The following is an 18251-nucleotide window of genomic DNA, read 5'->3' on the forward strand; positions in this document are numbered from 1 at the left end:
TTAACACATTTCTTGTTGAATTGACACAAAATCCATACATTTATCACAAATTCAAAATGCTTTAAAGGGGACGTTCACCCAAAAAATGTACTTTACATTTTTTTACTCACCCACATGACGTTAAACATGTTTAGAGAACTTCCGGCGTCTTCGGAGCACAAATGAAGATATTTAGCTGACATGCCAGAGATTTCCATACACATCATGATGTCAGTTTTTGCCAAGCTTCAGAAAAGTACTAAAGACAATGTTAAATTAGACATTCCGCTCATAGCGGCTCAGTTACATTTTTTTGAAGCGACGCAAATGCTTTATGTGCGTAAAATAGACCAGAAGATAGACTTTAATCTATATATTCTCTGATGTGTTAGTGTATGGTGCGCATTCACGAGAGCACTTCGTCTTCTTGGACCAGATCACTTTTACAAATGCGTATTAGGTTTCACAAGTTCATTTATGCAGATAATAATGAGTTGCGATTGGTATGCTTAATTGGCGTGCTGTCCGGGGGCGGTTCCTGTCGAACCCGGGTCACTCCCCCAGAACCGGCCCGAACCCTGTGTACCCCCCGGGAAGAGGAGCCAGGGTGGTGGAGGGATTTCGCAGACTGGGAATGTCTAGATAAGAGGGTTACCTTATTTATTAGATAGTTAGCTGGGTCTGATGGGGTAGAAGGCGTGATAGTTAATTCGGATCGGCTGCGATTGGCGATCAGCCGGGCTTGATTTTATGCTCCATCTCCTCCCAAACTTTGTTAATAAAAACATAATTTATGCGCTGAACGCCGCATGGGGCTTGCTCATATTCTGGAATGGAACAGTTTAGCACCATTTTGTAAACTACACCTAGACACAATCAGTGTTGGCATATACAGCGTGCCTCTGCATGTAAACACAGTTGCGCTGTCAGATCGCAGACGTCCAATAGGGGCAAGCCCCATGACGAGAATGTTTATTAAAGTCTGTATTTTCGTTTGTTTATCGCACATAAAGCATTCTCTTTGCTTCAAAAAAATTAAACTGAGCACTATGTGCGGATGGACCAATTTAACAATGTCTTTAGTACTTTTCTGGATCTTGGCAAAAACTGAAACCATGATGTCTAACTGGAAATCTCTCAGATGTCCCCTAAATATCGTCATTTTTTCTCCGAAGACGCCGGAATTTCTCTAAACATGTTTAACATCATGTGGGTGAGTAAAAAATCACTCAAAAATATTTTTGGGTGAACTTCCCCTTTAACTTTTTTGACACACAACCAAGACCAAAAATTAAGCTTATAGCGTTAGTTCTGGCAGACGGTGTCAGTCAAGCCCGGTTATCAGCTGATTCAGGTCAACCAATGGGAAAACCTCACGTAATAGGCCGGGGCATTTAAACTTCCATTTTGGCATACATGGTCACATCAGCACGTTGCTTCGTAACCCACCCCCACCCCTCTCCTTCCTATTATGAGTGTATTCTTTTATTGAATCATTGTCTTGTTGAAACACCCATTTCAAGGGCATTTCCTCTTCGGCATAAGGCAATATGACCTCGAAGTATTTTAAATTCCATATATGTAGGCCCATGGTGTATGTAGATAGAAATCGCTCATTCTAAGGTTATTATGTAGTTTACCCTTAGTTTCAAAGACAAGGCTATAATGGAAATAAATTCCCATTTTCATAAGCTTACTCGTTGATTGTTGCTTTCTCTACCTTACTTTTGCACATGTTTATTGTAAATACACAACCGGTGTACCCACAACCTCATGTTCCCCTTCATTAAATCCCTGCTATATTAATGAGCCAGGAAGGGTTGTAACAAGCCAAAAACATGTAGCATGTGCCACTGTTAGCACACACGCACTATATTTAACCCGTGCTATAACACACATACATATATATCAGGGGTGTATTCCAGAAAGCTGGGTTAATTTACCATCAGATTAACCCTGAACTGTACGTTGATTAACCCAAAACCTGCTTACTCTGGGTATGTCGGTTCCAAAACACCTGTGTCGAGTTAGTTTAATCAACCTACTGCTAATAACCTTGAGTTAATGAGCGCGCACGGAGAACATATCAAGGCATTTTCAATGGAACGCCGAATTCAGGAGTCACCATGGAAACTAAGGGTGAAAAGTTACGTGCCGCGTACTTCTCCGAAGCGGAGTTAGAAGTTTTAATGTTTGCTTATGAGGAGTTCAAGCCCATTATAATGAAAAAAAGCAATACAGCTGCATACGCGAGGGAGAGACAATTGGCTTGGCAAAAAATAACTGACAGAGTCAATGCGTAAGATTGTTTTTATAACATTGTAAATATGCTTGCATTTTGTTAATTTGCAAAGTTGAACAATTGTCTTTTTGAGCATGTGGCATGACTCGACAAGCATTTACTACATCAGTTTACTACATCAGAATACAGTGCAATGTATATTGACAAGAAATATTTAGGCCTCTTGTTTTATAAGGTGTAATCCTTCTGGAGCCAAAAGAACTCTTTCCCAAGTCAAAATGAAACACAAAAACATTCTCCAAAAAGGTAATATTTTATTTTAACTGTTGTAAGATCAATGTCTTAAGTTACTTTTACAGTATTCTTCCTATATAGCTAATAGAAAGAAGGCTGAGGCCCGTCTAACTGGCGGGAGTCCACCTCCACCTCCTCTCACCCCATCTGAGGAGTTTAATAAAGGTCGCCCTGTGGTCGATGGGATTCCAGAGGGCACTTCGTCAGACTTTGCTACCTCCCACAACAACTCAAGTTGCGTTTGGGAACCCTGATATTAAGATTAAGAACAAGTTTAAAAAGTCTGTGTAGCCTTTACGTGTATGTGTGTGCAGTCAAAATAAACTTATTAAGAAATGTCATTTAATTGAAGTAGATGACAGAATTTCTGAGAGCAAACCTGCCACCCAGTGGAATTCTTCTTTAATAAAGCGCACAGGTTTATGGCCAGGGAACTGTACAAAAGTGTGTGGAAACCGTTTCAGTGCCATGCATACTGTACGAACTGCTCTAAACACTGTTGCCTTTCCCACATGCTCTGCATCGCCCACATTGTAGAGAAAACTCCCTGTAGCAAAAAAGCGCAGAGCAATACAAAGAATTTGTTCGGCGCCAAGCGCTGACCCGCGGTTTGTCACATCTGAGATGTGTGGTTTTAGTAGGTTTGTTAAATAAATTAACGACTGCCTAGAAAAACGATAGCGCTCCTGCAAATATTCGTTAGGATAAGAAAAGACGTGGATACGTGGTCTTATCACCCTCTCACGGCGAAAAAAAACCCGTATAATCTGTGCCTCTACGTCCACAGGATCCTCATCGAAAGGGCACGCCATGCTCGGAAACCTCTCTGAAACAAACTAACCCTGTAACATAACCTGCTCCGGAGCAGGTTATCCTCAGAGAGTCAGTTGCTATGGTTACTTACATAACCCGAAAGTTACCTCCGTTTTTGGAACCGAAAGCAGAGGTTATCCGCTTACTTACTCCTAAACTTACCCGGGTAAGTCACATAACCTGCTTTCTGGAATACACCCCAGGACTACCACCTAGTGGAGCATCTGCATTACAATTGCGTCAACACACAACAGCGCCGACCGTTTTCCCGGTGTTAAACTAGCGCCGCGTGCATTAAACCATATGCTTAGAAAATAGTATCAAAGTATCAAAGATATGCCGTTTATATATGGTGTGATTTTAATGACAAATGTCATTGAGCGCATTATTACAAGGCGAGAGCGAAATCTTGATGTTAGAAATGTTTCAAAAAATCCACAAATGTGTGCACTGATCTACAAATGCGTGCAGAGATTCACAAATGCACAGAAAGCGATCCACAAATGTGCAGAAAGCTTTCTACAAATAAATGCCATTAAAAGAAGATTATAAATATTTGTTTATTAGCAAATCTCATTGTATCTATTTGTGAATTGCATTTATTTTTGTGGAACGTCTAACATATATTTATGGTTCGCTTTTTGTGCATATTTGGATTTAAAAGATGATTGTGAAACTCTCTACATTTATTAGGAATTTATGACCCTCAGACATGTAGCCAGCCTATTGAAAGGGGAGGTTCTTTTTTTCAAAAAGTGGACCTTTTTGCAGTTTTTATCCTCCTTTTGTATATAATTATGAGGTACAATGACTTCATTTTGGTGACCTTTTATGCACTAATTTCTGCTGGATTAGCTTGTCTGCTGGTATCTGAACAAGCACGCTTTTTGATGCACCTAAAATATTTATTACATTGTTGTCAAATTGCTTCCTCATGTAACACTTTTGTCAGTCCATACACAGTTCATAAGTTTAAAGACCACACTAACAACAGAATAGATTTAATGAACTTTACTGAAATATTAATAATAATTCTTCTCATAATAATCATAATAATCATTTCTTGACTCTCTGTCAATGCCTCTTTGCTATGTTTTATTATTATAAGTACGAGGGGATATAATTATAAATTATATAGTTGAGGGGATAAATCCTTTTAATAAAAATAAATATATATATAACCCCTCCCCCCATCATTCAGAGGCGATGCTTCTTCACCGATGCTTTGAAAGGTTTATTGCGAGAACTCTCTCTGTCGCACACACGCACACGTCCAGCAACAATAATCATATTAATTTGAAACCGCAACCCAGAAACTTGTCACAAGCATTGATTTAAAACAATGATGACAATAATCACATGAACAAAAAACGACTTAAATTCTGGACCTTTGGCAGTCAGGGGGGATTCGTTCGAACCACCCGAACCCCCCCTGCCTACGGGCTTGTCAGAGTCATATTTGATGAACAGCGGTCCTTCAATGATCATATTGCAAAGACAACGCAATCCTGTCGACAGGCTTATTCAACATTCGCAATGTTGATAACCTTGTCATCTCAAGGTTGGCCTACTGCAATGCTCTCCTTGCTGGTCTTCCTGCAAAGGCTATCAAACCACTTCAACTGGTTAAAAACTCAGCAGCACGCCTCATCTTCCAACAGCCCAAAAGGGCTCATGTGACACCCCTTTTTATCTCTATCCACTGGCTACCGGTTGAAGCCCGGATCAGATTAAAGTCACTGATGTTTGCCTACAGGACTATCACTGGATCTGCGCCGGCATACTTTCACACCCTACTACACCCTCTCACAACATTCACAAAACTACTTAAAACCATCTCTTCTGTGAATACTTGACAGACAAAAATAACTTAATATTCTTAACAGGTAGTGGTCTACTTTTGTTCAATCTAGTAACTTTGTATTAGCACCTAATGTACTATTGCTCTTTTATGACATATCGCTTATTGCTCCCTGAATTCTTTGTAAGTCGCTTTGGATAAAAGTGTCTGCTAAATGTTAATGTAAATTTGCGGATCATAGTTTAAATTATTTAGGATAATTCAACAATTCTGACCCCATACAAGTCCAGCTACTGGTTTAGCGAGGTACAAAGAACGGGCACCTGTCCTTTCATGTCAATGCAGCAGTGAAGTGAATATACAGCACTTGCGTCACCCTTTGCTTTGTTGTTTGTATTGCATCAAATGTGTCATTTGGAAAAAATCCAAACTCTAAATGATTTTTATTTTATATATTTTAAACTCAAAAATCAAATCAAAATATTTGATATATGCTCTTCACACCATGGCCGTCCTGCAGGTCCATCAGTGAAAGAGTTACACGAGGGAAGACTGACCCAACGGTAATGCAGGAACTCTGTGCCGCCACTGACCTCGCCCTCCGCCTATATTGATATATATATACATATACATATATATATATATATTTGTGTGTGTGTGTGTGTGTGTACTACTTTATATTTCCATAGAGCTACAGTCAATATATTCAAAGAGTTCCGGTTAGATGATTTGTAAAGACACGTTTTTGTTGTGTGCCTGGGGTCCGTTCTTCGTACGTCGCTAACTCAGTTTTTGATTTGATTGTTTACGATTTGGCATGATCTTGGATTGTTTGGGACGCTCATCCTAGGGCCCGTTTTTCGTATGTGGCTTATTACATCCGAGATGAAATGACACATCCTGATATCATCGTGTTAATCACGATCCTGCTAATTGGGTTCTATGAACACACCTGTTGTTTATGATAAGTATCGCTGGATTGAGTTATCTGAGATCATTGCGCGTTCATGCGTTGGTTTAAAAGGGGATGTGTATCGATACTAGAAACAATGATACTCAACGCTGTTATTGGCAGTTCAGTGTGGCTAAAGTATTTCTCACAAACAGAACAAGAGCTTTTAATGGAAGGTTATGCCGAATTTGAACGTTTAATTCAAACAAATTAAATGCGTACGTGCATGGTGTCCATGTTAGATGTTTCTATCACTTTCTACAGTATGTATTTTTTATTTTTTTTATTTAATATTTACTTATGTCAGAGCCACCACGGGACCCACTAGAACATGGGAACAAGTAAAAGTGAAGTACAAGGATATTCTACAAAATGGTAGCCTTTACTTCTTATACAGTCCTTATTTTAAAAGCCACTGTTAAATGATGTGTTTGTCTATTTATAACAGCCACTAAGAAAAGGCTGAAAAAACAGGTGGTGGTCCTGCACCCTCACAATATACCCCAGCAGAAGAGCTGGCCCTTGGGTTGAATTCAAACCGACCCGTTGTGGAGGGCATCCCTGGGGGCAGATCTTCCTTAGACCCAAAGCCAAGGACCATCAGCAGCAACTTCTTCATTACTGTTAGGCTAATGAATTTTCAATTATTTTAGTACAAGTATAATCCGAATGGCTGCTACAGTCATTTCAAATGTTTGTGAAAGTGAAAACTTCTCAACTTTTAGTTCATATAAAATATGTTGCCATGAGTTATTGATCACATTATTTTGATCACATTCTTTTTTTAACAGTGTAGTTAATTGTAATGACATTATGTCCCCCCTATTTTGTGCACTTTTAGATCATAATACACAACACTTTTTCATGTTCCCAAGCAAGTGGTGGCTGAAGCATATGCAGTAAGTTGTGTACTTTTTCTAACTTTTACATCAAAAGGGAAGAGTGCAACACTTTGTAATACCCATTTATTTCTATTGCACTTCATGTGAAGAAAGCCTCTCAGATGACTGTCCTTTGGAGGAAGAACCTGTAAGTGCATAAATAACTTTGCCCTAATTTGTATATAATTGTTTACCAAACATGAGTTGCAGGAGTCCACACCCAGAGAAAGGCTTACAGAACAGTCTGCACTAAGAACTGATACAGAAGTGGCCATTGTTGTACTCTTACTTTTGTTGCATGAGGCATGTTTTGACCCTTTTCCCCCACAAAGTTACACAGGGTGACATCCGTTCCCTGTATAAGCGGCATCTTAAACAAAAAGTAGAGTATTTTGAGGTGAAAAAATAGAAATTAAGAGGGGAAGTTAAACTAGACAACTTGAAATTTTGGTTATGATAGTTTTAGGGTAGGAAAGTTATGACTTTCTTTTCTTTGTTTTTGTTTGATTAGTTAGATTAGAGGGTTTGGGTTGAGTCGGTTTTGTTTGCTTATCCTTTCTTTCGTTTCTTTGGCAAAACTGATTCTCCCTTTTGTTCTCCGTCGTTTTGGTTATGTTTGCAGGCAAAAGATGACTTGCTGGCTTTCCTTTATAAAGAATCTTTTAAATAAAACTCAAGGAACTAAACATATTTGTCTTGTCTTTTATTCAATTAAAAAATGGTGTTCCACAATTCTGTCCCGTGCAGCTCTGCCACTAGGTTGGTCCAAGTGCACCGGCTGGAGGTCATCATCAGGCTGCACCCCCACCACAGGGGTCCTCTCCTTTCTGATAGTGGCAATGTTATGCAATATGGCACATGCGACAATTCTGTCACAGGCCCTGTCAGGTGCAACCCTCAGACTTTTCAGACACTGAAATCTTCCCTTTAGTTGCCCAAAGGTCATTTCAACGCGTGCCCTTGTCCTGGATAGAGCTGCATTGTAACGGGTTTGTGGTCCAGGGTTTGGCTCAGGGAAGGGCGTCATAAAATACTGCCTGCAGGCATAGCCCCTGTCTCCAAGCAGGATCCCGTCAAAATCCCCTGTATAATGGAAAAATGCAGTTCTGTTAGGCTCAGCATAATACTGTGTATAATACTGTGAGCTTGAAATGTATATGTTCCCTTACCAGGTTCAAATAATGTGCATAAATGTGACTCTCTGAAAATTCTTGAGTCATGCACTGATCCTGGCCATTTTGCTTCCACCATTGGTTATATGGAGCATAGAGTCACACACCATCTAAGAGATTTTAGTCAGTCAACTGCATACTTTTTGATTTCATTACTTTTTTTTCCCAGTCTGGAATATTATAAATTGTAATGGTAACTTACCTGCACATTTACACTATGAATTCGGTTCACAAAATCCCCCTCCTTGGGGCCTTGATGGGGACGTGTGTGCAGTCTATGGCACCAATCACGTTAGGGAAGCCTGAAGGACACATACTGTTAGTCATACTTATTGGCATGGTCATGATTGCATGTCATTAACCATTATAAATGTACCTGCAATGGCAAAAGAAATCCTGCTTTACAACCTGTGGTCTTAAGTGGCTTGGAAATACCACAAAAACCCTAAAAACTGCTTGAGCGCCAGATAAAGTTTGCGAATGGCACAACAGACAGCACTTTTAACCAAGTTCTCTGCATCTCCAATAGTGTTAAGGAAAGTGCCACTCGCAAAGAATCTCAGGCCAATGGACACAGTCTGTGCTGTTGTTAAAGCCCGACTCCTCCGTGTTGAACACGTAATGTGTGGTTCCAACAAATGATTGATGTAAATAACACCCTCACGAGAAAAACGGTATCTCACAACAATGACGCTATCGCGCTGCGCTAAAGGATCCTGTCTATCCCGCAATAATATCGTCGTATAAATGGAAAATATGGCTGCGACAGACTTACCTATCTCCTCCGCTTATAAAGCCGCAATCTAATCGTGTTTACATGAAGTAAGCTCACGGGCCTGTTGCTATGACAGCGAGTCCAGGATGAGCGTCCCAAACAATCAAAGATCATGCCAAATCGTCAACAATCAAATCCAGCTAACCGAGTTAGCGACGTACGAAGAACGGACCCCTGACCCCTGACCCCTGGTTAAATAAAAACATTTAACGACAACAACAAGTGGATTCATGCTGCGCACACACACATAGACACGCGCAGCGCCGAGCGAGCGAGCGTTGTGACGTCATAGCGCTCCTCAGCGTCGAGCAGCAAGAGAGATCTTATCATTCAGACAAACAGCGTTTAGCTGAGCGGCTGGTCGCATCGTTCTCTGCTGGTCCGACACGACTGAGGAGTTTCAACAGCGAACAGAAACACGAACAACTTCACAATGATTGGTAAATCAACTCAAGCTTTCTGTTTTATTACTGCGCTTCGTACACAAACACATCGTCCTGTAGAATCTCTGGATGACTTTAGCGTCAAGAGAGGGAAACATCAGTACGTGATAAACCATGAATTCGTGAAGAGAGTCGTTCAGTTTATCGATGAATCTGGTTAAACAGAAAAGTAACGTTAGTTTACTGATCCTGTCAGTATATATGGCGGGAAAACGGCGTTCGCGCTCACGCTCGGCGGTCTCGAGTGGAAATGCTTTTATGTAAAGATGAACACTCAAGATTATATGTTGTTCATGTAAGTTAAGCTTCAACATGTTTGTTGTCTTTCTGTCCATGATCGCGTGTCTGTCTGTGGGAGTGACGGGTGCGCGCTCTCGTGTATTTGTTTGTAATGTCCTGAAATCCCTTCTCTTCACTGTAAACAACAGGACAACAGCCCTACTCTCATTCAGTCTCTATTCATATTTTCAATGTGTAAACTCCTTCCCACCTTTTTAATCGCGAAAGGAAATGACGTAGTTCCGTTAAATGTGCGAGATTTCCGTTTCATCAACCGGCAGGTATTATTGAGCATGTACAGAACATTGAAAGCACACAATGGCCGCTGGGAGGATGAAATAAACAGGTGACCTCACATAAAGACATGTGGGTTCATTCATTGATGATGATTAATAAAGCACATGAGCACACTGTTCACATTGCCTTCCCATAGGAAGCCCTTAGTGTGGCTATAGCATCTAGTCTGGGTTGATGCATAAACACAAGGCTAAAGTTGTAATAAACATCCAATAATAAACGTTATTGATAATTACTGTAGAAGTTGTACAATGATCACGATCTTTTAAAATGATTGTTTAAGTCACGTTAGGTGAAGTGTTTTAAAACATTGTGATAGTCTGTATAGTGCTGGTTCATGAAAATAGTTTCTTGTGTAAGATTGACAGAAAGGTTCTCCTGTCATTTTATCAAACTGTGTCTTGGTCTCGGCTTGAGACGCTTTAACAACGTATATTATGATTTAATGCTTTAAATGGCTTGTTTATCAGCTCAGACATGATCATAATTGATCAATACTTTGAATGTTTTTAATAGTTAACAGTTTGTTTTTCTGTATTTCAGATAATCATGACAAAGGGGAGAAGCGTACAGGAATCTGTGGCTTCTTTAAGAGAACGTGGAAGGGTGTAAAGCGCCCGTTCCGCCACAAGACCCGAGTGGAGCCGATCGTTCCTCCACTGCTGCCGGACTCCCGTCCATCTCATTCAGACCTGGCGTGTGTCCCGAGTACATCCGGCCTCCAGAAAACATCTTCTGTCTTTGATCCGTCTGCTGTCAGCGGTGCCTCCTGGACTTTACCCGGGTCCTCCGTTGAAGTTCGTATGGATGAAGTCAGAGATGATGATGAACTGAAGGTACTCAGTGTTATCAATGAGGATTCACTGTCAGCTGATGATCCAGAAGAACACAACATCAGCCTGAAAGACGCTGTGGAGAACAGCACACAAGGTGAGAGACACATAAACACACAATGATGTTTTTAATGGCCGATCGCTGCTCTCAGATAAGTACTCTGGTTATGGCCTGTCTGAAGAGATCACACACACTTGTTAACTGTCTCTTTCTGTATTGTATTGACTGCGATACTTGCTCATGTTTGATCGGATGTCTCTTCTTCTGTGTTTTAGAAGATCACGTAAAAAAGAGCAAGAAGAAAGGAATCTGTGGCTTTTTTAAGAGAACGTGGAAGGGTGTAAAGCGCCCGTTCCGCCACAAGACCAGAGTGGAGCCGATCGCTCCTCCACTGCTGCCGGACTCACGTCCATCTCATTCAGACCTGGCGTGTGTCCCGAGTACATCCGGAGAACAGATTTCTGATCCGTCTGCTGTCAGTGGTCCCTCCCGGATACAAAGTAAGAAACAGATGTTAGATTGATGGGCTCAACAATAAGGACTGACTGATGGCCCGGTGCCAGCAGGAGAGACCCTCAGGCCAGCTGACAGAACTGTCACTTGCCCGATCAGGCCAGTTCTGTATCGTCACAAAAGAGTTTAATTAGCACGTTGCCTTGCCTATTTAAACAAATCTGTTTTGAATGTTCCTCTAACAGCCAAAAAACATTCACTGCTCCTGACTGGTGAAATGATAAAAGTATTAAAGTTTAATCTAAATGTAATTTATACAGCATTGTTTTTAGTTTATCACTTACTGATTAGTTGCCTAACAATATTTTCGATTTCTGTGATTTATGCTAATACTTTTTATGGTATTATAACCTTATTTATTAAGAAAACAAAGCTAAAAAAACAATCAATAATTAGACAATATTATTTATCTTTAATTTTTTTGATGTGGGGCCATGCCGTTTGGGCAAAAATGAGAATCCCTTGCCCGACCAGGGCACTAGAACAAATCCTTAGCGTTGAGCCCTGTGGATTGGAGATGATAACTGTGTGCCTGTTACGTTTACGTTATGTTGTGCGTTCTACTGAATTGTATTAACATACAAGAAGGTGTTCTGTATCGTGAATGTGTTTGTGTTCCTCAGAGAAATTAGCTCCTTCTCTGAAAACTGTCTGAAGAACTCCATAATTTCCTCTTGTTTTTATTCAGTGACCCACATCGTTCGTGTCTGATCTGCTCTCACACATGTTTATTCAGATGTTTTCTGATTGTTCTTCATTTCAGAACACAAAGGGAAGAAGCGTACAGGAATCTGTGGCTTCTTTAAGAGAACGTGGAAGGGTATTAAGCGCCCGTTCCGCCACAAGACCCGAGTGGAGCCTATCGTTCCTCCACTGCTGCCGGACTCACGTCCATCTCATTCAGACCTGGCGTGTGTCCCGAGTACATCCGGCCTCCAGAAAACATCTTCTGTCTTTGATCCGTCTGCTGTCAGCGGTGCCTCCTGGACTTTACCCGGGTCCTCCGTTGAAGTTCGTATGGATGAAGTCAGAGATGATGATGAACTGAAGGTACTCAGTGTTATCAATGAGGATTCACTGTCAGCTGATGATCCAGAAGAACACAACATCAGCCTGAAAGACGCTGTGGAGAACAGCACACAAGGTGAGAGACACATAAACACACAATGATGTTTTTAATGGCCGATCGCTGCTCTCAGATAAGTACTCTGGTTATGGCCTGTCTGAAGAGATCACACACACTTGTTAACTGTCTCTTTCTGTATTGTTTTGACTGCGATACTTGCTCATGTTTGATCGGATGTCTCTTCTTCTGTGTTTTAGAAGATCACGTAAAAAAGAGCAAGAAGAAAGGAATCCGTTTCTCCTCTAATGTAACATGGGTGGGTGTTAAGCACCCGTCCCACTGCAAGACCCCAGAGGAGCCGATCGTTCCTCCACTGCTGCCGGACTCGCGTCCATCTCATTCAGACCTGGCGTGTGTCCCGAGTACATCCGGCCTCCAGAAAACATCTTCTGTCTTTGATCCGTCTGCTGTCAGCGGTGCCTCCTGGACTTTACCCGGGTCCTCCGTTGAAGTTCGTATGGATGAAGTCAGAGATGATGATGAACTGAAGGTACTCAGTGTTATCAATGAGGATTCACTGTCAGCTGATGATCCAGAAGAACACAACATCAGCCTGAAAGACGCTGTGGAGAACAGCACACAAGGTGAGAGACACATAAACACACAATGATGTTTTTAATGGCCGATCGCTGCTCTCAGATAAGTACTCTGGTTATGGTCTGTCTGAAGAGATCACACACACTTGTTAACTGTCTCTTTCTGTATTGTATTGACTGCGATACTTGCTCATGTTTGATCGGATGTCTCTTCTTCTGTGTTTTAGAAGATCACGTAAAAAAGAGCACGGGGAAAGGAATCCGTTTCTCCTCTAATGTAACATGGGTGGGTGTTAAGCACCCGTCCCACTGCAAGACCCCAGAGGAGCCGATCGTTCTTCCACAAGCCTCCTGCAAGCCGTCTAGAGGCGAGTCTGTTGTTTTTGTAACTAAAGTTTCTTGTGTTTGCTTGTTTTATTTTAACGTCTGTTTATTGTTGCTGCTCACTTAAAGTAACCACAAATATCGATCAACACACCTTAAAGCGATATTTCACTACCAAATCAAGATTTCCCCATGTTTTACTCCCCCTCAAGGCATCATAATTGAATATGGTTTTCTTCTTGAAGAATGAAGCAGTCGGAGTTATAATACCAAATATATCAATGTCAAACAAACACGTAACATGTGAACCGCAGAATCCACACACTTGTTAAAGCAGCCGCTCTGCTGAGCGAAGGCGATCGTTTTGAACACTGATTCGTTTTCTGATGTATTTTCTCCCAAAAAACGTACAGATTGCAGCTTAAATTGACTGATAAAAATGCTTATTTTAGAAGAACATTTCAAACTCTACATTTATATGAATATAAAATAGCACAAGAGAGATTTAACTTCTTCATTGTTTTTAGCTGTCACACCATAGAGCACAAGTGTGGTTTATATCAACTGTGTTGTCACATTCTTCGTGTCTTGTGTTTTTCAGGATTTGCTGAGTTCTACTATGGGAAAGGGAATATGCTTGGAAAAGGAGGCTGCGGAGTGGTCTACGAGGCAAAGTGTTTAAAAGATGGCAAAAAGGTAACGCATTCTTCCAGAACATCTGACTTCTTATGTACAGAGAGATCATGTCTTGATGAAAACATGTAGGTTTCAAGCCATCATTTGCCCGTTGTTGTCACAGTCACCAGCTGGAGTGCCCTCTCAAATCCACTAGAGGGCACTCCCCTCATCACTTGGACTGTCATATCACACTAAATTTCCCAAAAACCATTGCCCGGAATCATTATCCATCATTACTTACGCCTGTGTCCTGTTAACTGTTCTTGTCTGCTTATTTAAACCCGGTTTTCTCAGTCACTCAGGGCTAAGTCTTATTTTGTGTCACAATGCAATTCTAAGTGTTCTGGGGCCTCATTTATAAAACTGTGCGTAGGAACCTTACTAAAAGTGTACGTACGCACAAAAGCCAAAAATAGCGTACGCAAAAAAAAAATCAGATTTATAAAACTGTGCGTACGCACAACTGCACGCAATTTTCACTTTATAAATCACAGTCTACCTGATAATTTGCGCATGTGAAAAAAATCGACATCCCGCCCTCAACCCGCCCCTTTTCAACCATATATAGCACATGCAAATCACCTCATGAATGGCCGTGCATCTTAATGAGCAAGAGGTTCTGTATGCGTGATAATAGCAGCAATGGAAACTAAGGGGAAAAAGAGAAATTTCACAGACACAGAAACAGAGAGGTTCTTGTGACTGAGGTGGAGGAAAGGAAATTTATTTTGTTTGGTAGCCATAGTATTGGCGTCACGAACAACTTGCACATTTATGTAATGCACGTTTCGATTCACATAAATGTACTCGTTCTCATGTGGAGATCTTATAGCAATATGAGTGCAGTCAATTGCACCGATTACATTTGGGAATCCGGACATTGCTGCAAATGGCCTTTTGATATTGGCCTATTCCCGAATAGTGTAAGGAAACTTTATGTATCGATTTGTCATTTTAATAATCCCTTTCAAAACAGCAGGCATAAGGAGCTCAGTGATGGCTGTGAAATCCCAGATTTATGTCAAATTAACAGAATTATAAGTTTCCAAATCAAGCTTTGCGCATGAAAAAAATCCCGGTTGCCAAAAATCCTAAAACTGACAGGACTTGGGATGGTACCGGGATGGCGCGGTTTCGTGTAGTTTGCCTTTGTAATGTTGGCCCCAATTCAGCACACAGATCCAAAAGCATGGCTCTAGGTCAGTCATCATCGTGGGCTGGAAAATCTTCGCGGTCTCTAAACACCCTTTCCCTCCTAAATCTGCCATTGGCATAGTCCTCCAGCAATGCCAGCGCATCCATCATGTCGTAGATGGGGTTTCACCGTAGTATTTATGTTTACAGCGATCACATTCAAGCCTTTACACCTGTCCTAGCAATCAGACAATGAGTGGTAAACCCATACGCCCACCCTTAGATCATTAGCAAATAAAAGTAAAATAAATTAAATTGATGCACTTTTATTTGATAGATTATTACCATTTATTTATATAAATTGGAATTGTGGACATGCATGTTTTATGATTAGGACGCATAATGAGGGTTGAAAGTGATTAGTATGTTTATGGTTATATTTGTATAGGTCTATATGCGCAACTTTTCAAGTTCAATGTGTTTAATTTCATTAATCTACCGTCAATCCCTCAGCTCACCATCAGTGTCGCCAAACTGCTTAGTCTTCAAAATGTGCGTACGCATGGGTCACAGTTTGCGTGGATGTGCGTATATTTTCACGTCAAGTTTTTCTTTATAAATCCCACCTTTTGCGCAGGAACTGGCGTACGCATGTTTTCAGCCCCGTTTTGTGCGTACGCAAGCTTTATAAATGAGGCCCCTGGTCTTGTCGTGTTTTTGATTACTCTTAGCCTTTGCCCTGTTGATATTTTTGTTTGAGTTTGGACTGACCACCTGCGTTTGAATCCGTGTGTCTTCGTGCAGTTCATGACAGTTGTCATATAATCATTTAATCATAATTTTGTGTTTTTGATTCTTTGCAGGTTGCTCTCAAATCCTTAATCAAGAAACAAAATCAATATCTTCGGATTGTAAGTTGGCCCGACATCATGACTTGACTGTATATTTACTTTCTGAATGACTTACAACATATGATACAATTCATATTACAGGTTGGTTCATGAGCCTGCAAGAGCTGAAATGTCTTTTTTGTGTATATATATATATATATATATATATACACACAACTATATTGTTAAGCAGAGCCAACTGATGGTTTTTCTTCATCTCTTTTCTGTAGCCCGGCCATTCAAAACGTCTGCTCACAGAAGTGGCTCTGATGCTTCTCATGCGACAAGCTCCCTTAAGCCCCTACGTGGTGCAAATGTTAGAATGGTTTGAAGACTCCGTCAGCGCACATATCATTATGGAGTACCCTTGTCCCTGCCAGACATTGTATGATTTCATCTTGTATCATCGAAGACTGGATGAAATAATAGCACGCGGCTTCATGCGTCAAGCCGTACAGGCTGTTCAACACTGCTTCGACCACAAAGTCTTCCACAGTGACATTCATTCGGCCAACATCCTGATCAATGTGCAAACCTTGGAGCTCAAGCTGATTGACTTTGGCTGTGGTTCCCTATCTAGCAACTCTGCCTACCCTAGTCTTGAATATGCAGGTAAGCTGGTGTTTTGTGTTCCTGTAGCCTGTGCATTCTGGACAAATTTGTTGTCGTACAAGCTTTTTATTGAAAATGTCTTCCTTACAGGTGCGAACGAGATTCGTTCACCTGAGGTCGTTATGAACCAGACGTACCACGCCGTCCCGTTAAATGTCTGGCAACTGGGTGTGCTCCTGTATGAAATGGTCAACGGATCCTCAATTGATTACACATATGTACAAGTCAAGTTTAAAAATCCCAACTTATCTGAAGGTGAGTGAAGTGACGGATTTCAGATGGAAACAGGCCAAACATTTTTAGACCATGTCAAATCTGTAGAGACGTTTACCGCTGACAGCCTGGAGTTCTGTCTTGAGTTCAGTTAGGATGCATAATATGTCTTGAGTAAAGACGTGTTTACTTCGTAGTAGTCACGTGATCAAATGTTACAGGTGTGTCAGCTAGTCATGACTACCCAGCTCTTTTCTTTAAATTCCAGAATGCAAGAGTCTTATCAGACGTTGTCTAGCCTATGATCCAGCCAAGCGACCCACACTAGAGCAGATTTTAAAGCACCGGTGGTTTCACCTAAATGAAGACGCCCAGGAAGTCAGGGAAGTGACAGATTTATTCCGAGTTAAATCATTCTCATAGTCCAGTGAACTGACAGGTGAGTTCGTTCCACCTGATCTGTGGGAAACAGTCATGAAGAACATAGAGGTCTGTTTACTTTTTTCTTCTTCAAATAGAAATAAACAATGTGCTTGCACGTCTTGTTTTCCTACTTGGTAGGTTTTTTAACGTATTTGTTTGTGTATTAACAGGACTGCCAGATTAAGAGTACAGGCTTTCAACTGCTGCTGGAGACGGATCTGGAATACACAGAGTTTCGTCTTCATGAAGAAAGAGGAAAAATGCTGCTGCTGAAAAGCATGTGAGTTGTTTTTACACGGACACTTCACTGATCTAATGACAGGAACTTTCTCATTGATTCACAATAATCTCCTTGTTCTGTGGGAACAGTAACAGTGCTTGAATGTTTTTCTTATTTGTGTATTGTGTGTTTTTGTGTAGACGAGAGAAGATCGCCTCACTAGCTAAGCAGCAGAAGATCACCACCAGGATTATCATGGACAAGAGGGATTTAATAGAGCAGCTGACGCTGAAGATTTCCATCATCTCTCAACAGAAGACTGAGGATGACGTAAGAGCCCAAGCTATAGTACACATGTACTCTCACACATCTAAATAGTGAAGACTTGAAAACTCTGTTTTTCTCTCGTTTAACAGGAAATTCTGAAAGAGGCCAAGGATCATATAGAAAGCGTAAGAGATTCACTTAAGGTTCTCAAAATGAGGGACATGAACCTTGTCAAGACCATCACGGCGTCAGATTAGGTCCTTGCCAAAACTTCATGTGGTGCCACAAGCACAGACAGGTGGATGACAACAAAGTACAGCGAGAGTGATTCTCGAACTCCTTCGTATTATTTTTCCAATCGCTGTCGCGGGACCTTGATATCATCTGCCTGTCGGTTCTTGGGGCTGCTGCATGAAGTAGAACAAGCCTAGTAACTGTGAGTACATGTGCTCTTCTTCTAGTTCTGTTATTATGTGACGACTGACTATCAGGTGTGAATGATTAATACATCACAAGTGAGTGTGAAGGGTGGACATCAAAGTTCAAATCAAAG

The 18251-nt window shown here is 41.1% G+C and overlaps 1 protein-coding gene across 1 annotated transcript; it reads left to right on the top strand.

Moving 5' to 3' along the window:
* Nucleotides 1-9262: 9262 nt before the first annotated feature.
* Nucleotides 9263-17955, top strand: LOC306894010 (uncharacterized protein; the record flags this gene model as incomplete). Its single annotated transcript, XM_079456231.1, has 14 exons — nucleotides 9263-9349; nucleotides 10472-10858; nucleotides 11038-11262; nucleotides 12039-12419; nucleotides 12599-12985; nucleotides 13165-13305; nucleotides 13863-13957; nucleotides 15937-15984; nucleotides 16194-16575; nucleotides 16666-16830; nucleotides 17057-17166; nucleotides 17382-17491; nucleotides 17632-17761; nucleotides 17848-17955. Exons 1-14 carry the CDS (start codon nucleotides 9343-9345, stop codon nucleotides 17953-17955), a joined length of 2676 nt encoding a protein of 891 aa, XP_079312357.1. The 5' UTR covers nucleotides 9263-9342.
* Nucleotides 17956-18251: the final 296 nt, after the last annotated feature.

Source organism: Barbatula barbatula (genome assembly GCF_947034865.1).
Source record: "Barbatula barbatula genome assembly, chromosome: 5".
NCBI classification, from domain to species: Eukaryota; Metazoa; Chordata; class Actinopteri; order Cypriniformes; family Nemacheilidae; genus Barbatula; species Barbatula barbatula.